General features: G+C 40.0%; 1 protein-coding gene across 1 annotated transcript in view; it reads right to left on the bottom strand.

Moving 5' to 3' along the window:
• Positions 1–2,901: 2,901 nt before the first annotated feature.
• cfap74 (cilia and flagella associated protein 74) overlaps positions 2,902–16,124 on the bottom strand; it is a 49,551-nt gene continuing 36,328 nt past the window's right edge. Inside the window, exons 24-39 of the mRNA XM_054609803.1 lie at positions 14,435–14,608; positions 13,221–13,354; positions 12,821–13,097; positions 11,639–11,773; positions 11,282–11,415; positions 10,656–10,790; positions 8,644–8,753; positions 8,459–8,514; positions 7,531–7,650; positions 7,198–7,353; positions 6,846–6,984; positions 6,362–6,516; positions 6,036–6,168; positions 4,739–4,875; positions 4,052–4,186; positions 2,902–3,580 (exon numbers count right to left, since the gene is read on the bottom strand). Of these exons, the coding sequence (XP_054465778.1) occupies positions 3,476–3,580; positions 4,052–4,186; positions 4,739–4,875; positions 6,036–6,168; positions 6,362–6,516; positions 6,846–6,984; positions 7,198–7,353; positions 7,531–7,650; positions 8,459–8,514; positions 8,644–8,753; positions 10,656–10,790; positions 11,282–11,415; positions 11,639–11,773; positions 12,821–13,097; positions 13,221–13,354; positions 14,435–14,608 (2,235 nt within the window). The 3' untranslated portion in view covers positions 2,902–3,475. The remainder of the gene's footprint in view (positions 3,581–4,051; positions 4,187–4,738; positions 4,876–6,035; positions 6,169–6,361; positions 6,517–6,845; positions 6,985–7,197; positions 7,354–7,530; positions 7,651–8,458; positions 8,515–8,643; positions 8,754–10,655; positions 10,791–11,281; positions 11,416–11,638; positions 11,774–12,820; positions 13,098–13,220; positions 13,355–14,434; positions 14,609–16,124) is intronic.

Below are 16,124 nucleotides of genomic sequence, written 5' to 3'. Positions count from 1 at the left end.
GTTACTTGGAGACGTGGAACACTTTGGCGTCCACCGGGACAACAAAGTGTGCATGGGGCTTTAGTGATGGGGGAAGACAAAAGCATCATCAGCTATGGTTTGCACGAAGAACGCTCCTGAGAGAGTGCTGTTCTCTCTGCTGTAGCCCAGCATTTGGGGATGCTCTGTTTGTGCCGGATCTGTTTTTCTCTTGTCTCCTGACAGTCACATGTTGCAGTTAAAATGATCGATGTATACACAATTATCAGTATATATTTTTCTGTCTCAGCTATTTAATATCCACACGGTTATGTGTGTGTTCCTGCCCGTTCTTTACACTGCACTGACAAGAGACACCTTCCCCACATTAACTGTACATACAGTACTGTATGAAAGGAATATATGCACAAATGGATTTGAGAGAGAGAGAGTGAAAACCCACAAACACTCATTCACTCACATTTCGGCGTGCATTATGGAAATTGTTGATGTTGGTGGTGGATTAGAAACCAGAATTTTGCTTTCTTTTCTTGTTTTTAAATCGCTGCTAATTGCCTGTTACCTTCAAAAAAAATAAAAAGATACAGATAGACACAGGATGAGTTGAAAACACTGCCCCTGTGTGTGTAAGCTTGTGTTCTGGGTGTGGCTTTCCACCGGGACTCATCTGCTCAGGTTAATACTGGGGAGATTCAGTTGCCCCTGGATACACCCCTGCCTGTCTGCATACATGTGTTTTGAAGCCGCTTTAGCAGAGCCTCAGACCACCCAGGGGAGAAGGCTTACTGTCTGCATGGAGCCCTTCTGATGAGGAGAGCGGAAAGAGAACAATCCACGCCTCAATGTGCTTTTGGTGTCAACACAAGCTCTGATTTAGTTGTACTAAATACAGTTAGCCAAACTATGTCAAACAGTAATGATCATCATGAGGCAAAGATTTCAAAAATAAATCATTTTATTCCGTAAGAAACATACTTAATTATATTTACAGCATCTTTTATTATGTGATGATGATGATGACTATACCAGCCTCCTGTATGTTTTAATAAAGTAATTGTGTACAATTGAAATACTTCACATTGACAAGATCTCCAAGAACGGTTTCTTTTTTGAGCTTTTTTAATCTCCTGCATTTTTTTTTATAACCACACGCTCACTAACTCAGTGGGTTGTATTCACACACAGACAGATAGTCCGGCAGCCAGAGACACACAAACACACACATACAGAGCAGGGATGGTAAGTAGCACTATCTCACAGTATTAGCGAGAGATCAGAGTGGAAATCAGATTAGAAATAAGAGGCAAAATGGCTACACAAATATTGCCTAATATGATCTCGTACATTTCATAAAACGAGTGACATTACATGAGGCTAAGCTCATAATGACCTTGCTTTTTATAGGCAGGTTGGGGTACTGTAATCTGATTTAGCATAATCTCCTCCAATCTCTGATAAATGCTTACAGCATGTATCTCTGAGAGAGGTCAGATCCTATTGGTCCGTTTTGAGGCATTACTGACATCTGCTGTTCACATGCACAGAGCCTGGTTCACATGGAGCTGGACACTGTTAGGAGATTAACAAGTGAGTGCACATCTTTTGGAATGAACAGAGTAATATTGTCAAACAATATAGATGAGAGAGATTGTCCCTTGGTGCTGTTGTCAGAACTGGATCGTTTGTAATATCAAATAATCTAAACGTAAATGTTTACCTCAACGTGTTTCACCATACAATTATGCAGAGGTGTCACACGATCTGAGTGTAATGTATATATAAATCCCACTACACTGAACATTGGAGTATTAGAGTATTTTAGTATGTTGAAAGCCCCCTCTTCATTGCTTTAACCGTAGGAAGGTCTAAGCGTATAAAAGGAGTAGTTTATGCATTTTAAAACCATGGACAAAATATTTACTTCTCACCTTTTGATCTTTTTACACATTTTGTCATTGCGCCAAGAAGTCAAATTTAATTTAAAAAAAGGGATAAAATAAAAAAATGCATAGAAAAAACCCCAGAGAAACAAAATGTTTCCCTCAAATTATGTTAACAAAAAGAAAGAAATATGTATTTTTTTTTAGAACAAATGTTATCCAGTGAGCTGTATAGAAAGAACATTTAGAATAAAAGAAGAGCTGGGAACAAAAAAGCAGTCTGCAGGTATGTTTTCACATTTTATGCAGATTATTGTAGTGAACTAATTGTTCTTAAAGCAAACCTTTTATAACTCTGATAATGCTGAACTTTCCCCAGAGTGGAAGGTCAACTTCCCTAGCTTTCACTCTTTCAGATACACAACAGCACCTGAAATTCCAGGAAATTCCATAAACACTGGAGGACCGGTGGGGACATTAGGGGCTCCTAGTGGCAGGTACTTGTAAGTGCAGCGATCTAGTCCAGTACTGGTCTGGACCCAGTCCACGGGTCTTCTGGATGGGACTGACAACCCAAAGATCATCAGAAAGAATCTCCCTCATGTTCAAAATCAGGTGAAAGCTATCTTGATCTTCATTCACATTCAGTTCCCGTTCAACGATGCTGCCATTGGACACTGTGATGGCCTAAATGCTTTACAACAGTTTTCTCATTTAATAACAACATTTATTTAAGACAAACTTTGAATAGACATGTGAGCTGGAAATATTACTACTAAATGTAAAAGAGTACCATTGTTAAATAATCACCTATGAGTTTTTGCCACTGGGCCTAATATCTCAGGATTGAAGCTGCCAAAAGCTGATCTATAGCTTACAGTTATATAATAATAATAATAATAATAATAATAATAATAATAATAATACAATGATAATAATCATCAGCCTACTACTGAGATTAACACCGCTTTTATTGATACTACCACTATAACTGCTAGAGCAATCAAGCTAACAGCACCAACTTCTGCTATTAACAGCCATATGCTTAACCAATATGTGTTTCTATGCCTGATCAATAGGCTTAACATGTATACAAGAAGACGTTATACCAAACTAAGGATAACCATCATATATCTATATCATATTTGCAAATTCTGTGCCATATTTTACAGACTGTTCCTTTTTTTGGCCTCATTGTGACCCCTGCCTTGTTCCACTTTATGGACATAGTGCCAACAGTGCTACAGTATGAAGCCTACTGTGTACATCTGCTGGCTTACATCAGCTGACACACCCTCAGCCATGATATAACACAGCATTATATATGCCCCCTGGTGGTGGAATTAAGTCCCACAGCCAGATGCATGGGCTGCTAACATAACTTAACTCGGGGCTCATGGAACAGTCACTGTAGAGTATAAAGGTTCAAATCAGATATTCCAACAATTCTTGCATTAATTCCACCTTTAATGATTAGATTTAATTCATAAACGATCAATTTGTTAGTGAATGTTAGCCAAATAAATGTACAGTATATCACATGTCTATGTGTTTTGTTTCAGTGTGTGTGTGTTTGAGCAGATGTCACATTGGCCGGCATCCAGACAGCGTAGAGGTCAGTCAGCAGTGGAGGAGACCGTAGCCATCAGGGTGACTCTGTACACATTCGTCTCATCCCCCTTCAAGGTAAGAGGTAAACATGTCTGCACTACCTCATAGGGCTGAAAACACACACACACACACACACACACACACACACACACACACACACACACACACACACACACACACACACACACACACACACACACACACACACACACACACACACACACACACACACAACAAAGGAGGTTAGATGGTGGTATTGCTATAAAAGGAACTGATATAACTCATTATGTATGACCTTAAAATTCAATTTCTATACTAAAATGAACAGTGATTCAATTCTTTTCAGGGTGCAAAAGGCTGAGAAAAGTTGAAACAGATTTTAAAAAATCATAATACTAAAACACTTACAATGAGCCAGTGACTCCTTTATTCTTTACACTGTCAATGGCCACAATTCCTTTTGAATTTTGCATGTTATGGACATCTTTAAATGATACATATTTATGCAAACATTTATATGCACCCTTCTTGGTAAAGGTTGATTTCCCCCCATTCAGTAACAGTTATTAAACCATCTTCACCTTGTATCCAGTGCGGGGGGTCCATGTGACAGTGATGGTGCGTTTGTGGCCGGTCTCCACGGGGCCTTCGCTGGGCTCCACACTGAAGCCGAGCGGCTGCAGAGGTGCAACGTTATCCCAGCGAAACTCACCGCTCTGGGGAAAAACAGAGAAAAGAAGATTTGTCCAAACTGACATTCAAGACCAAAATCGATTCATTTGGTCTTATTTTCTCCAGCAATCCTTTACATTAAAACAAGGTTTGGAGTACAAACAGATATTAGATATTGCATCTGCATATTTATGCCTCAATACTTTTCACTTTATAATCTATTAATAATTATGCTTTGTCTGTTTAATTATGCAATTTTTTGCTGGCAAAAGGTGGAAAAACATAGTAGCAGCATTAAAAGGCGACATGCTTTTAAGTAATTTATAATACTTTTTGGTTTTTAGTTATTAGAGTCGGATCGATTGTCATATTGACAGCATAATACAATACCACACAGGGGTTCTGAATCCTTTACAGAGTATCTGGAAATTGAATATATTCATAAACATAATAATAATGATATTGAATTCACGATGTTAGTATGATGATTCTAAGTGAGTCCCTGCCTCGAGTAGCTTATTAACTTTCTTATTATGCAATCGCAGTATGCCTGATGAAACATTTGGCAGTATCCATACCCGATGACATCACAGTACCTTCTTAATGGGCTGTGTGGAGCGGATGCAGCCCACCTGCAGCTCCCTCACTGCAGGTGTGATGACTCCTGCGCTGTAGCTGGCCCGCAGGGTCACCAGCACAGGGTTGGTGGGCTTTTCCATCGGCTCTGACTCTGCTCGATAGAGAGGACCGTTTACAAAATACTACTGACTTCACTTTAATGTCCACCGTGCCAGAGTCAATGGAGTCTGCTGGTACGATTCATTTTCAAACCAGCTCATTGTGCAAAATGTAATGGTACTGATTAAGACATCTGAATGCATGCTACCAATGCTGGTGGCATGGCTCTGGGAATGGCATTGTCACCACGTTGGTCTGGACTGAAACATGTCTATAGGATGGAGATTGTATGAACTGACAGATATTCATGGTCCCTCACTCCATAACAACACCATCATTAGGTCAAACGCTTCATTTGTCCAATACTTTGCTCTAAATACTTAAAAAACAAATGACATCCCATCAGCCTCAGCTGTACTTTGTGTTTAGTGCTAATTTACAAATGTTAGCATGCTAGTGTTAGCATTTAGCTGTGTTAAAGACATCCTTTTGCTTTCATTCATTTATTTAATGTATTTCTTTAAACAAATCCAACTATAAATCTGTTTGTAGAACTTGCTGAATGTTTGAAATGCATGCTACACATTTTTAGGTTTCTGTTTTGCAACCTTTTAAAATGAATCTCAACTTTAAAAGGGCAGTTATACAGTAGTCCAAAACAAATGTTCAGTATATTAGCTTCCACAATTCAAGCATGTTTCAAGAGTCTGCTGATAGATTTGAACACTTTATGGGAATTATTGTAAAACCAATGGCTGCTCAGAAAGATAGGAAAAATACACAGCAACATCTTTTGTTGGGTGTCAATTTCCAATTCTGACTGCCGATGTTATTTTAACACAAAACACTGCTTTGATTTAGTGAAACTAACAGTAACCTTGTCTAGGAGATGTGCTTAATTTGGATCTTGTGGTGAAATATGTTTTGAATGCTGGTGACAAGCACATGGGCTGTCAGCATCCTATGATTAGTATAAATTACTACAACACATACCCTGCCCCTGCTGGCATAAACTATGCAATTATTAATCATATTCATAGTGTCAGTATCTTTATTTTCTCTAAAAGCATGCATTTCTTCTAGAATATGCTTGAACTTGAATCCCTTTCCATGGATAATTTCCGTAGATAATATTTATCCCTCCTGCAATGATCATGTCCATTAAACCAGAAGTGGATAACCCTGAGGAAGAGATGAAGGCCGAGGCCTGAATACCTGTGAGGTGAGGCTGACTAGTTATCAGTGGAGGGAGGAGGGATTCAACGGGCACCGTCAGCAGGTCTCCTCCAATCAGATACATGTTGTTTGAAGAAGCTGCACCCTTCAGATCCACCACACACACTTCACTCTGAGAGACAGAAATGGCACAGGGTTAAGGTTGTTTCATCATGAAAACCAGAATGATTAGAGGACATACATGTTGCAACAAGTACATTTGAGGGGCGGCATATTTCCTGGACCTTGTGATGCTTTTAAACCACTGATTAAGACCAAGGTCAAGTCGAGCGTTCTGTTCTGTGTGCGTGTGGCGTTGTGCTGACCTTATTCATGAGCTCTATGGTTAGTCTGTCAGAATAGTTGACGGACGGGTGGTCAGGCTGAAAGGTGACAGTGATGTCCAGGCTCTGTCCTGGAGCAATGCTGCCCTCTACTGGCACCGCACTGAACACACTCAACCCACTGTAGTTCTGGGTTCCTATACGGATACAAAAGACAAGTTTTTCCATAAAAGCTGTGATGCTCTGGTTGAACAGTATAAAGACTTGATTGCTAAAACCAAGGAGACATTGATTAGAATCACAAAAAAAAGTTAAATATATCTGATAATGTGTCTCTAAGTGAGACTATGTGTCCTGGAGTTGTTTGCATTTGTTGTTTCTGCTCTCAAATATTCAAGTTTGTCCTTACCACCTGTATGTTATGATGCTTGGTGTTAGAAATTGAAACTTTTTGTTGTTTTAGATCTCTGGCAGTTAAAGTTTTCAGGTTCCCTGCTGATACATTGCAGTGTTAGCTTCCTCTTACCCACAGTAGGCTGGACCTGAGAGTCTGTGTGAGTCCCCAGCAGGAAGGCCACACTATCAGCTCCACCCTGAAGCCTTGAGGGAGAGAGGCTGGCCAGCAGCACCCTAAAACCCACGGCCACCGCTGAGCTGTTCTGCAGCTGCAGGCAAAACAGGACTTAATGTCAGTTTCAACACTGCAAACTTCAAGGTAATCCGTGCATATAAACAGCAATCCACGTCTGATTTTGACTGTTTTAAGAATGGACCTGAATCAGACATGATTCAGGAGAATATCTTCCAAAACCAACAAGATGTCATCTTGGTCTCATACTTCTTCTCTTCCCTTTTCCTTTAGACGACTGTTGACTGACCTTCATGACGTGCGTGGTGCTCTCCTTCTCCAACACATAGCCAAAGTCAAGGATACCTCCAGGGTGGGAGGAGGTGACAGCAGGGACCACACCCTCCCCACACAGAGTCATCTCCAGGGACATCTTCTGGCTACACAACTCCAGAATCTCACGGCACTAGAGAACAGTAGAGAGTGGGTAAAGTTTTGCGCAATATTTGTAATGTCACTAAATAATCTTTGAAAATGGAGAGGCTCAATGACTAAATCTGGAGAGGACTTATCATTCAAAAGTTGGAAAAAGTGTGACACGCTCTCGAGCAAAAAGCAGTGCTTCATTGTAAATTCTACCGACCTTTTTCTCCAGAGACGGACTGAAGGCCAGAACCAGAGTGTGTTTTTCTCCAGGTCTGATGCATCTGAGAGCATTCAAAAGGGAAAAAGGACCATGTAGATCCAGCACCGATGACCTCAGCTTGGAAACGGTCAAAGAAAAGCAGTGGTGAACAGTTGATCATATTATTGTCTGTAGTAGTAGTAGCAGTAGTATCTGCATCATACTAAAGTATTAGTGGCAATTTAAGATTAGACGTATTACACGTGGAAAATACACTACACATCAGTGTTCTTTAGCAATGCTTACAGGAGTGCAGATAGAAAAACTGTGGCTGAGGGTTTAACAGCCTTGGCCATGAACGCTGCCCAAGGTTGCATTTGACAAGATACACTTGTTGCATGTAATTTCCCATCCCTCTCTCTCCTCACAACCTTTTTTCTCTATTGTCTGCTCCCGAAGGTTTAAAAATGAAAAAAAATTAAATTATTTTATTTAATTTAAGATTAAAGGGACAGTTCAACCCAAAATCAAATATATATAACATATTTTTCGTCTTACCTGTAGTGCTATTTATCATCTAGATTGTTTTGGTGTGAGTGTTGGAGATATTGGCTGTATAGATGTCTGTCTTCTCTTGGATATATTGGCACTATATGGCACTCGGCATGTGGTGCTCAAAGTGTCCAAAAAAATTACATTTGAAAAACTCAACAGCAATGCCTTTTTCCAGAGGTAAGAGGAAAAATATGTATTTCAGATTTTGAGGCAAACTGTCCCTTTAAGAGATATGCGTCAGTTTTTCATGAAGTATGTTTAACATTTCTACAGATATCAAGTGGGAGTTTGTAAGAATCAACAATGTTGCATTTGCAGTTCACAACGTGACTCTCAGCTTTCTAGTAATATTAAAGACTTTGTGTTTTGATTTTAGTTTAAGCCAGGATACATCCAAAGTTTCCCTCGAAATGTTCTGAACTGTAAACCTCTTGATCACTTTTTCTCCTAAAGACAAAAGACATAAATAAAAGACAATTAATAAGTACCAAAAAAAGTATGTATGCTGGATGAACAACTGAACATTAACAGTATGGGAAGAATAATCCAGCAAGGTAAACTTTCTCAATCACTCACCCACTGCCACCCGATGGAAGTCTATGATATTGTTTCCATTGTTGGATACGACCACCAGAGGAGGCTGTACAGCCGGACACTGCAGCTTCAAGTACAGAGTATTGAAGGGACTGTGGAGATATTGAACATGAAGATATGAAACAAGGAGTATGCATAACTCCCATTCTTTGTTTTCTTAACAATACGTAGATTCGTATCCTTGAGCATAAAACAGAGTTCATTTTAATGTCATTTCAACAAACGTTGTTAGCTTTGGTTAGCTCATAGTTCAAACAAGAATGTTTACCATTCACAAGTTGAACAGCCTCAGGATATGTGCTTCTTTTGAACTGCTAAGATTTAAACCAGAGGTGTTTCTATCTTTTTCCAGAAGGCTTTTTCTACAACAGTCACACGATAAAACCAGACGTTATGAATAGAAGAAAGAGACAGAAGGGACGGACAACAAGATTGGATTGCAATCTTTTTTTTCTCTGTAACTGCAATACATGCAATAGAGACCCTTAGCACGCTTTCCACAACTGTTGTGTTAACCTGCACCATAGCGTCACATGCAATGTATCATTTAGGCTTAGTAAAGATTATTGTAATCTATATTGGAAAACCCTGTGTCAGTTCAGTTTAGGTCATTATGATTACACTTTTTGACGTTTACATTTTTACATAAAGCTGCTCAACACGCCATGAAAGGTGGAAACATTACGAGGCTGAATGCGTCATTCATCATAAATGCCACCTGAAGCTTTTTTCATTTTTGCTTTACTATAGTTGCATCGCAACTAGGCTGAATAGTAAGAAAAGAAAGTAAGAAAGCTGTTCAAATATGAAATGTACTTGCCAGAATAATGGCTTGTGCATAAATTTAGCAACACTGGAGCTGCACATCGTCATCATCACCTAGATCATTCCTGATGATGTGACCCAAATATCTTACCTTGTTCACCACATTTAGCGCTTGATTTGACACAAAAAACAAAAGGAAAATGTAGCTTCTGATTTTCTGCAATTTTTTAGCAATCATTGGAACACTCCTTTTGGAGTTGATTGTTAAATGTCATACTGCATATCACAGCTTGAGCAGACTCTGAGCAGTTGCTGTAAACCAGCCCGATAAGGAGACAGGACCACTAAGTCATCAGCTGGGAAATAAGACTATCCCCCACCAAAAATCCAGTCTTAAACTCTTAGCTTTTATATAAATCATATTTGTACAGATTGTAAAGAACAGGGGACATTTTTCAACCTTGTCAAACCCCATTGGTCACTTGGAAGGGTGCAGATACACTCTTACCCTCTCTGGATAGGTAAAATCCAGTTTTAATCTGTGAGTTCCTCGAGTTCTCTTCAATCATGGTTGCTGTCACGGCTAATGCTAAATGGCCAGTCCTTCTATTTACTGGGTTTTCAGTACTGTGCTCCATACACATAGCGTTAAAGTGATGAGATTTTTTTCCAGGCAGCCTGGATGTTTCCACTATAGCAGATATCTTGGCCATTCGTTTAAGGAAGAAAATAAACTATGTAGCAAACAACAAGATCATTTCATGCACAATCCCACACATTATTCACTATAAGAAAAAAGCTTGAAATGCAATGCAGCGCCAGAGACACAATTGAGATTGTGAATACATTATTTAATGGACACCCAGACCCTCAGGCCACTGGGAGATCCAAGTTTATTCCACATTTTTGAATGTGCACCACTAAAACATAATATCAACTAAACTGCTAAGGGCCTTAAAGAAATAATTTAAATTTTTGGGAAACAAGTTTATTCGTATTTTTAAACTAAATATTTTTATTTAATGCACAAATTGACACCTTTATTGGGTCTGTAGGTGAGTGTTGCCTTATTGTCGGTTGATCTGGAATGACATATGTTACTCATATCGAACGCAGACCTTATTTTCTGCATGAATCAAAATCTGCGGTTAAAAAAGGTCTGGAAGGGGAGGCAGTTTTTTAAAAGAACGGTGTCACAATGTGACATGACAGGGCCTACAGTGTGCTACCTCCATGCCGGCTGGGCCTGTGGGTCATCCTCTGGAGGGCCGCCATCCGACACAAAGCAGGGAACGGTGCACTGCCTGTAGCGACGAGTGAAGGAGTTCAGCAGAGACGCCCTGGCCTCCTCATACTGCTCTGGCCTTGAAAGAAAAAAAAAAAGACTTGACTCAACGAACAAATCAACAGCATCTCCTCGCTGTTAGCACAATGAAACCCTTTTCCTCAAACTTTTACAGCTCAGTATGAATGGTGTGATCGCAGGAAATGAAAAATAAATGTGAATACTGATGAAATCATTAGAGCACCAGAAGAAGAGGGAATGTTTAAGCGAATGCTTTGTATTTTTCTTATTTCAGGGCTATTTTCCAAGTTATTAATTGGGGTGCGCCTACTTTCCTATATAAAGAGGCTTTCAGGCAGAATGTGAAAGATGTCTACTAGGGAATAATTTAATTTATTTTTGCAGTACAACTGTTTGATATTTGGTTATAGAATATTTATGAATGAATATTTGCTTCACTGACATTTCAGTTCAGCAAACTGGACATGTTTTTCAAAGTAATTTGTGCAACAACATTGAAGACATCAAGGGAAAAAAATCCTGTCTTTGCTGAAAAACAAAACCTCTTACCCTGGCTGTATGTCGGCAGGATCTGGAGATTCAGTTAGTTGTTCTGTCTTTGGGCCATCAGGCACCTGGCTGCTCTTTGGAATGACAGACGCCTTCTTCCCTTTCCCGGTTTCCACTGGGACCTCGTTTTTAGTCTCAAAACACACACATAAAGTTGATTGATGGGTTCATAGGTTAGACAAATGTAGCATCTACATTCTGTATAAACACAAGCATGTTCATGATAGTCTTTTTCTTTTTAAATCAGTAAGCTGATGAGGATGAATTCACATTTAAAGCCCCTGCGGCAGCACAGGCTGACCCTCACGCCAGCAGGAGGTGACCGGAGCAGGTGTGTGTATAGTCGTATAGTCGTACCTCCTGTTCAGCGTGTCTGCTCCTCTCCAGCTCCTTCTCAGCAAGCAACTTGGCTCGCTGGAGGAGACGCAGCGCCTCCTCTTTGATGTCTTGGTCAAACAGTCGGGGTCTGAACGTCACTTGGACCAGACATCTCTATGTGAGAGGAGAGATGGCATCATGTCAGGAATCTCTCAGATTCAGAGGATCAATCAGTAACACTGCTTATTATTAAGTCTTGTATTATTAATATTATGGGGGATTCTCTAGCGTGGACGATAAGCCACATTTTCCAATTGATGAAAATTCCTTGGAATCTCCCATTGGGCCTCTCTTACGAATTTTAAATGTTTCTATAAGCAGAGCCCTGAGGAAAGTTTTCCACTGTAAACTGAGAGAAAATAGGTTTTCTAATTCAACTGTCACAACCCGCAACAATGAACTACAATGTCTTTCAAAACACCTATACTTTGAAATGGTGCTGCATCCACAGAAATCAAAATGAACATTAAGAATATTTTCCTTTTGCATCTTCTGTAATTGATATTGCAGCATTGACTGTGCAAAAACAAAAAGCACTTGTTCACATCCTTCAGATGTCCAGTAGAGTGCATCATTACACTGTGGAGGGATCTGTTGTGAGCCAATGGCAGCTGTGATGGCTGTTTGTCTCGCTGTAGTTGTGTAGAACTGTTCTGATCAGAACTGAAGGTTTCCTCTGTGATCCGTTTGCTTTGTGATCATCGTCTTTGTTAAAAATTGTCATTCAAAGTAACAATTTGTTTTGCTAGTCCCAGGTTTATTTTCTTTACAGAGCAAAATGAAAGCTTATCTTCCCAAACTCAACTCAACCTATTTTTTATTAGTTGAGAGTTTAGACTGATTTTGTGACAATGTTAAATTTAGTTTTTGGCCATGGGTAAAATAAGAAACACAACTTCACCGTATTACTAAAACAGCGGGTAGTGAGGACGGGTTTGAATTGTTATTAGGGCTGAACTATTCTTTAGTTGCCCGGATAGTTCTTAAAAAAAGGCTAGGGCTGAACAGTCCATGTTAAAGGGGCATTCCAGCAACTGAGTATTGTACTTTCAAACATGAAAGTGCAATACTTGGGGTAATCACAAGAATCTGCAGCTTATGTGTAAAAACTGTGCAGTGCCCTTTAATATCACTGTAACAATAAGAGGTGTGCTACTCCACCTCTCCAGGCAGCAGGCCGCCCGCTGAAGGAGAGATGCTGATGTCTGAATCCTCAGGTAGGGTGAAGGAGAACAGCCTGGGTGCTACAGGAGCCCTGGCCTCCTTGACCGCTGGAGGGATTGGCTGTTTGGACTGGTTATGGTTGGTTTGATGGTTGATCAGGTAAAGTATGGCAGTGGAGTGGTCACCTACTGCCGTGGCCCCAAACTGAACCAGAGAATGGGAGAGCTGCAGTGGAGGACGGACACCCACCGCTCGGCATGACAGAGGGAAATCTCTATAGACAAATAAAGATTGAGAAATGATTGACCCCAATACCATGATAACAATCAGGGATATATTGCTCTTATAAATCAACAAATCCATTAAAAGTACACACAATTGAAGATAAAAAAATAACCTGTTAATTCCTGATTTGCAGCTGAGCTGGAAATTGTACTCTTTGGCCTTGTTTGCACTGAAAATCAGATCTATCTCCAGGGTCTCTTGTGGGAGCAGAGTGCCGAAGCCATCATTAGGCTGGAGCTCAATAAACTGTAGTGTGAGAGAACAAGTACACAAATATCCAATATCCTTAATATTTTCATGAAATCGAACCCCAAATTTGATATTATTCATGAGTGACATTTATTTCTGCAATAGCCATTCAATGTAGTGACAATCAGTAATTATCTCTCTATTGACCATATGTGTGGAAGGAAGTGCTCCAACTCTGTAATTTTGTCTTTTAACTTCCATTTCACATGGAAAGTGAGAATGTTTTGTGTATTGTGGATTTACATCTGCTTATTATGGTGCTGCTTGTGTCTAGACTTAAGCAAATGTCTGAACAGTTTTACAATAGGGAGGTTATAAAGCACAACTTTAAGAAGTGCCAGAGCTGGAAGAAAATAAGAGACTTTCTTCTACAGCAGTCTGACAAAAAAAGGGGCGCTATTTGTATAGCAATGCTAATTGGATCAGTGCTATTAACCCGGAAGTCAAGAGCGAAAATCGGAGAATAAATAAACCCCAAATTGGCAAGCTGCATAAGGATAATTGTTTTATATTAGTGGGGGAGTTTGCCATTCCCGTGTGGGACTCAGATTTCATATCTAGGTATGGGGGATTCACAGCCAACAATGTTTGCCTGAAATCCAACAGATCTTACAGCTACTGCTGCTGCTGCCTCACATTAAAACAGCAACTGGTATTGTATTGTGTTTATTTTTGCCAAAGAAGCTACTCAATGAGTGTTTGCTGTGGTGATAAACTGCATTTGCTGTTGCCATGGTAACCGCAGGGGATGCCAAATCAACCACGTTCTTAAATCTTAAGGATTACAATGTTACTCAAAAATGCAAAAACCTGTGATATGAAGGGTGAGACTGAAAACAGTGAGCAGTGAAAGTCATATTGGTTTCAAAGACTAAATATGAGTGTCCTAAACATCTGACAACATCTAGTAACGCAGTACTGATAAAAAAAACATTGTTTTCAGTGACTAATAGTATCTGGGTTGGTTTCTGCTTGTATGGATGGAACTGTACTAATCGAACACAGTAACATGACACAAGATAAGGTTCACAGCACCGCACACTAACGTCCTAGAAGTTCTTGTAACTCATTCAGTACCTCTGGAACACCCAGGAAGCCAAAGTCCTGAGGCAGCAGGGACATGTTGGTGAGGCGGACGCTGCTCTTCACCAACTGGTGAATGGAACCGAAGCCAAAGTCCACCTCAGTGCGGTCGAACTGCAGGTCTGAGGTGGTCACAACTGCTTGGACTGTAAAATGGAGCGGCTTCACCTGAACGCACAGACATAAAGCATCTTCTCATCAACGTCAAGACAAATCTGCTTCATTCATCTAAAGGTATGTATCTATCTAATAACATAATAATGGTAATAATGATCAGGATGGGTATCAACTTTTCTCCTTAATAATACATTTTTATATGCGGATTGAAGGAAAAACATTGAGTAGAACAAAGACTTCAACAACATGAAACCAGGACTAGCATGGAATGAAGTTTCTTTGTATGAAAAAAATATAAAACGCCTTCATAAGTCTGTGATTTTTTTGGGAATATATGAATATATGCACATATCTAACGAATCATATTCATGTTTGATGCGAGTCCCTAATTGCGCAATGCTTTTAAACATATAGTCATCAGTCATCACTGAGCTGTTGAGATGCAATACGTGTGTGTGTGCGATTACGCACTCCAAAGCTAGTACAGATTCACTGTGAGATTTATAAATTAAAATATCAGCAGCAACCCAAGTAACTCTTTATCAGTGACATTGCCGGTCTCCTGAATGTGTTTTTTTTATTACTGAATTAATATTATATCAATCATGCAAGGCTGTCGTTATTCTTTATTTTTCTTATCGTCAACAACTCCCATGAAATGACTAAATCCAACAAAATGTTCTTCCCTCAGGCAAGTAGTAAATCTTTAAACACCTGTCAAAAATATAATTTCCTTAAAAAAAAGGCTAATTCATTCCCTAAAACAACATGTTAATTACTACATATTTTGTGACAGTGAGTATTTACTGCATCATAATGTAGGTGAGATTGACTGTGAGGCTGAAGTGTCACCCAGTGCGGCTCATTGGTGAGTTTTTGGACAACAGTTGAGGCCTATGTCCCAGAGGAAGAAGCTAAATCAATCTTTGGATGCAAATACTGTAGAACACTTATTAGTAGGATCAATTAATTTGTGGATTCTGGTCTTTTTATGGAACATTTAAATATTGATTATCATCAGCCTTAAAACTACTTCATCATGTTCACCTGTTAAGAAAACTAAGTAGTCTTGTGAGTCTTCCTCAAGATAACGTCTTCTTGAATCACGTCAGTGCTCAGCAGATGACCTTGTTTATTGGTCTCTCTGCACCATTGCTTTCCTGGCTGCTGTGACGTCTGGAGTCCATACAACTGTGTTTGTGTGTGTGTGTGTGTGTGTGTGTGTGTGTGTGTGTGTGTGTGTGTGTGTGTGTGTGTGTGTGTGTGTGTGTGTGTGTGTGTATGAGTGCACATGCCAGGATCTCAAGGCCTGCGGCTGGGGGCAACAGCTTTGGTGCACCACAGGAGCATCCTGGCCAAGTATTTGGCCAAACACAAACACACACACACACACACACACACACACACACACACACACACACACACACACACACACACACACACACACACACACACACACACACACACACACACACACACACACACATCATCTCCTCTCCCTGTCCTGGTAGAGACAGGGGATAGAGGCTGGATGAGGAGGGAGAGGAAGGTGACAGTTTGGCAAGCA

This window comes from Anoplopoma fimbria, chromosome 12 (assembly GCF_027596085.1).
Source record: "Anoplopoma fimbria isolate UVic2021 breed Golden Eagle Sablefish chromosome 12, Afim_UVic_2022, whole genome shotgun sequence".
Taxonomy (NCBI): Eukaryota; Metazoa; Chordata; class Actinopteri; order Perciformes; family Anoplopomatidae; genus Anoplopoma; species Anoplopoma fimbria.
The sequence above is the reverse complement of the archived record's forward strand: the minus strand, read 5'-3'. Positions and strand labels throughout refer to the sequence as shown.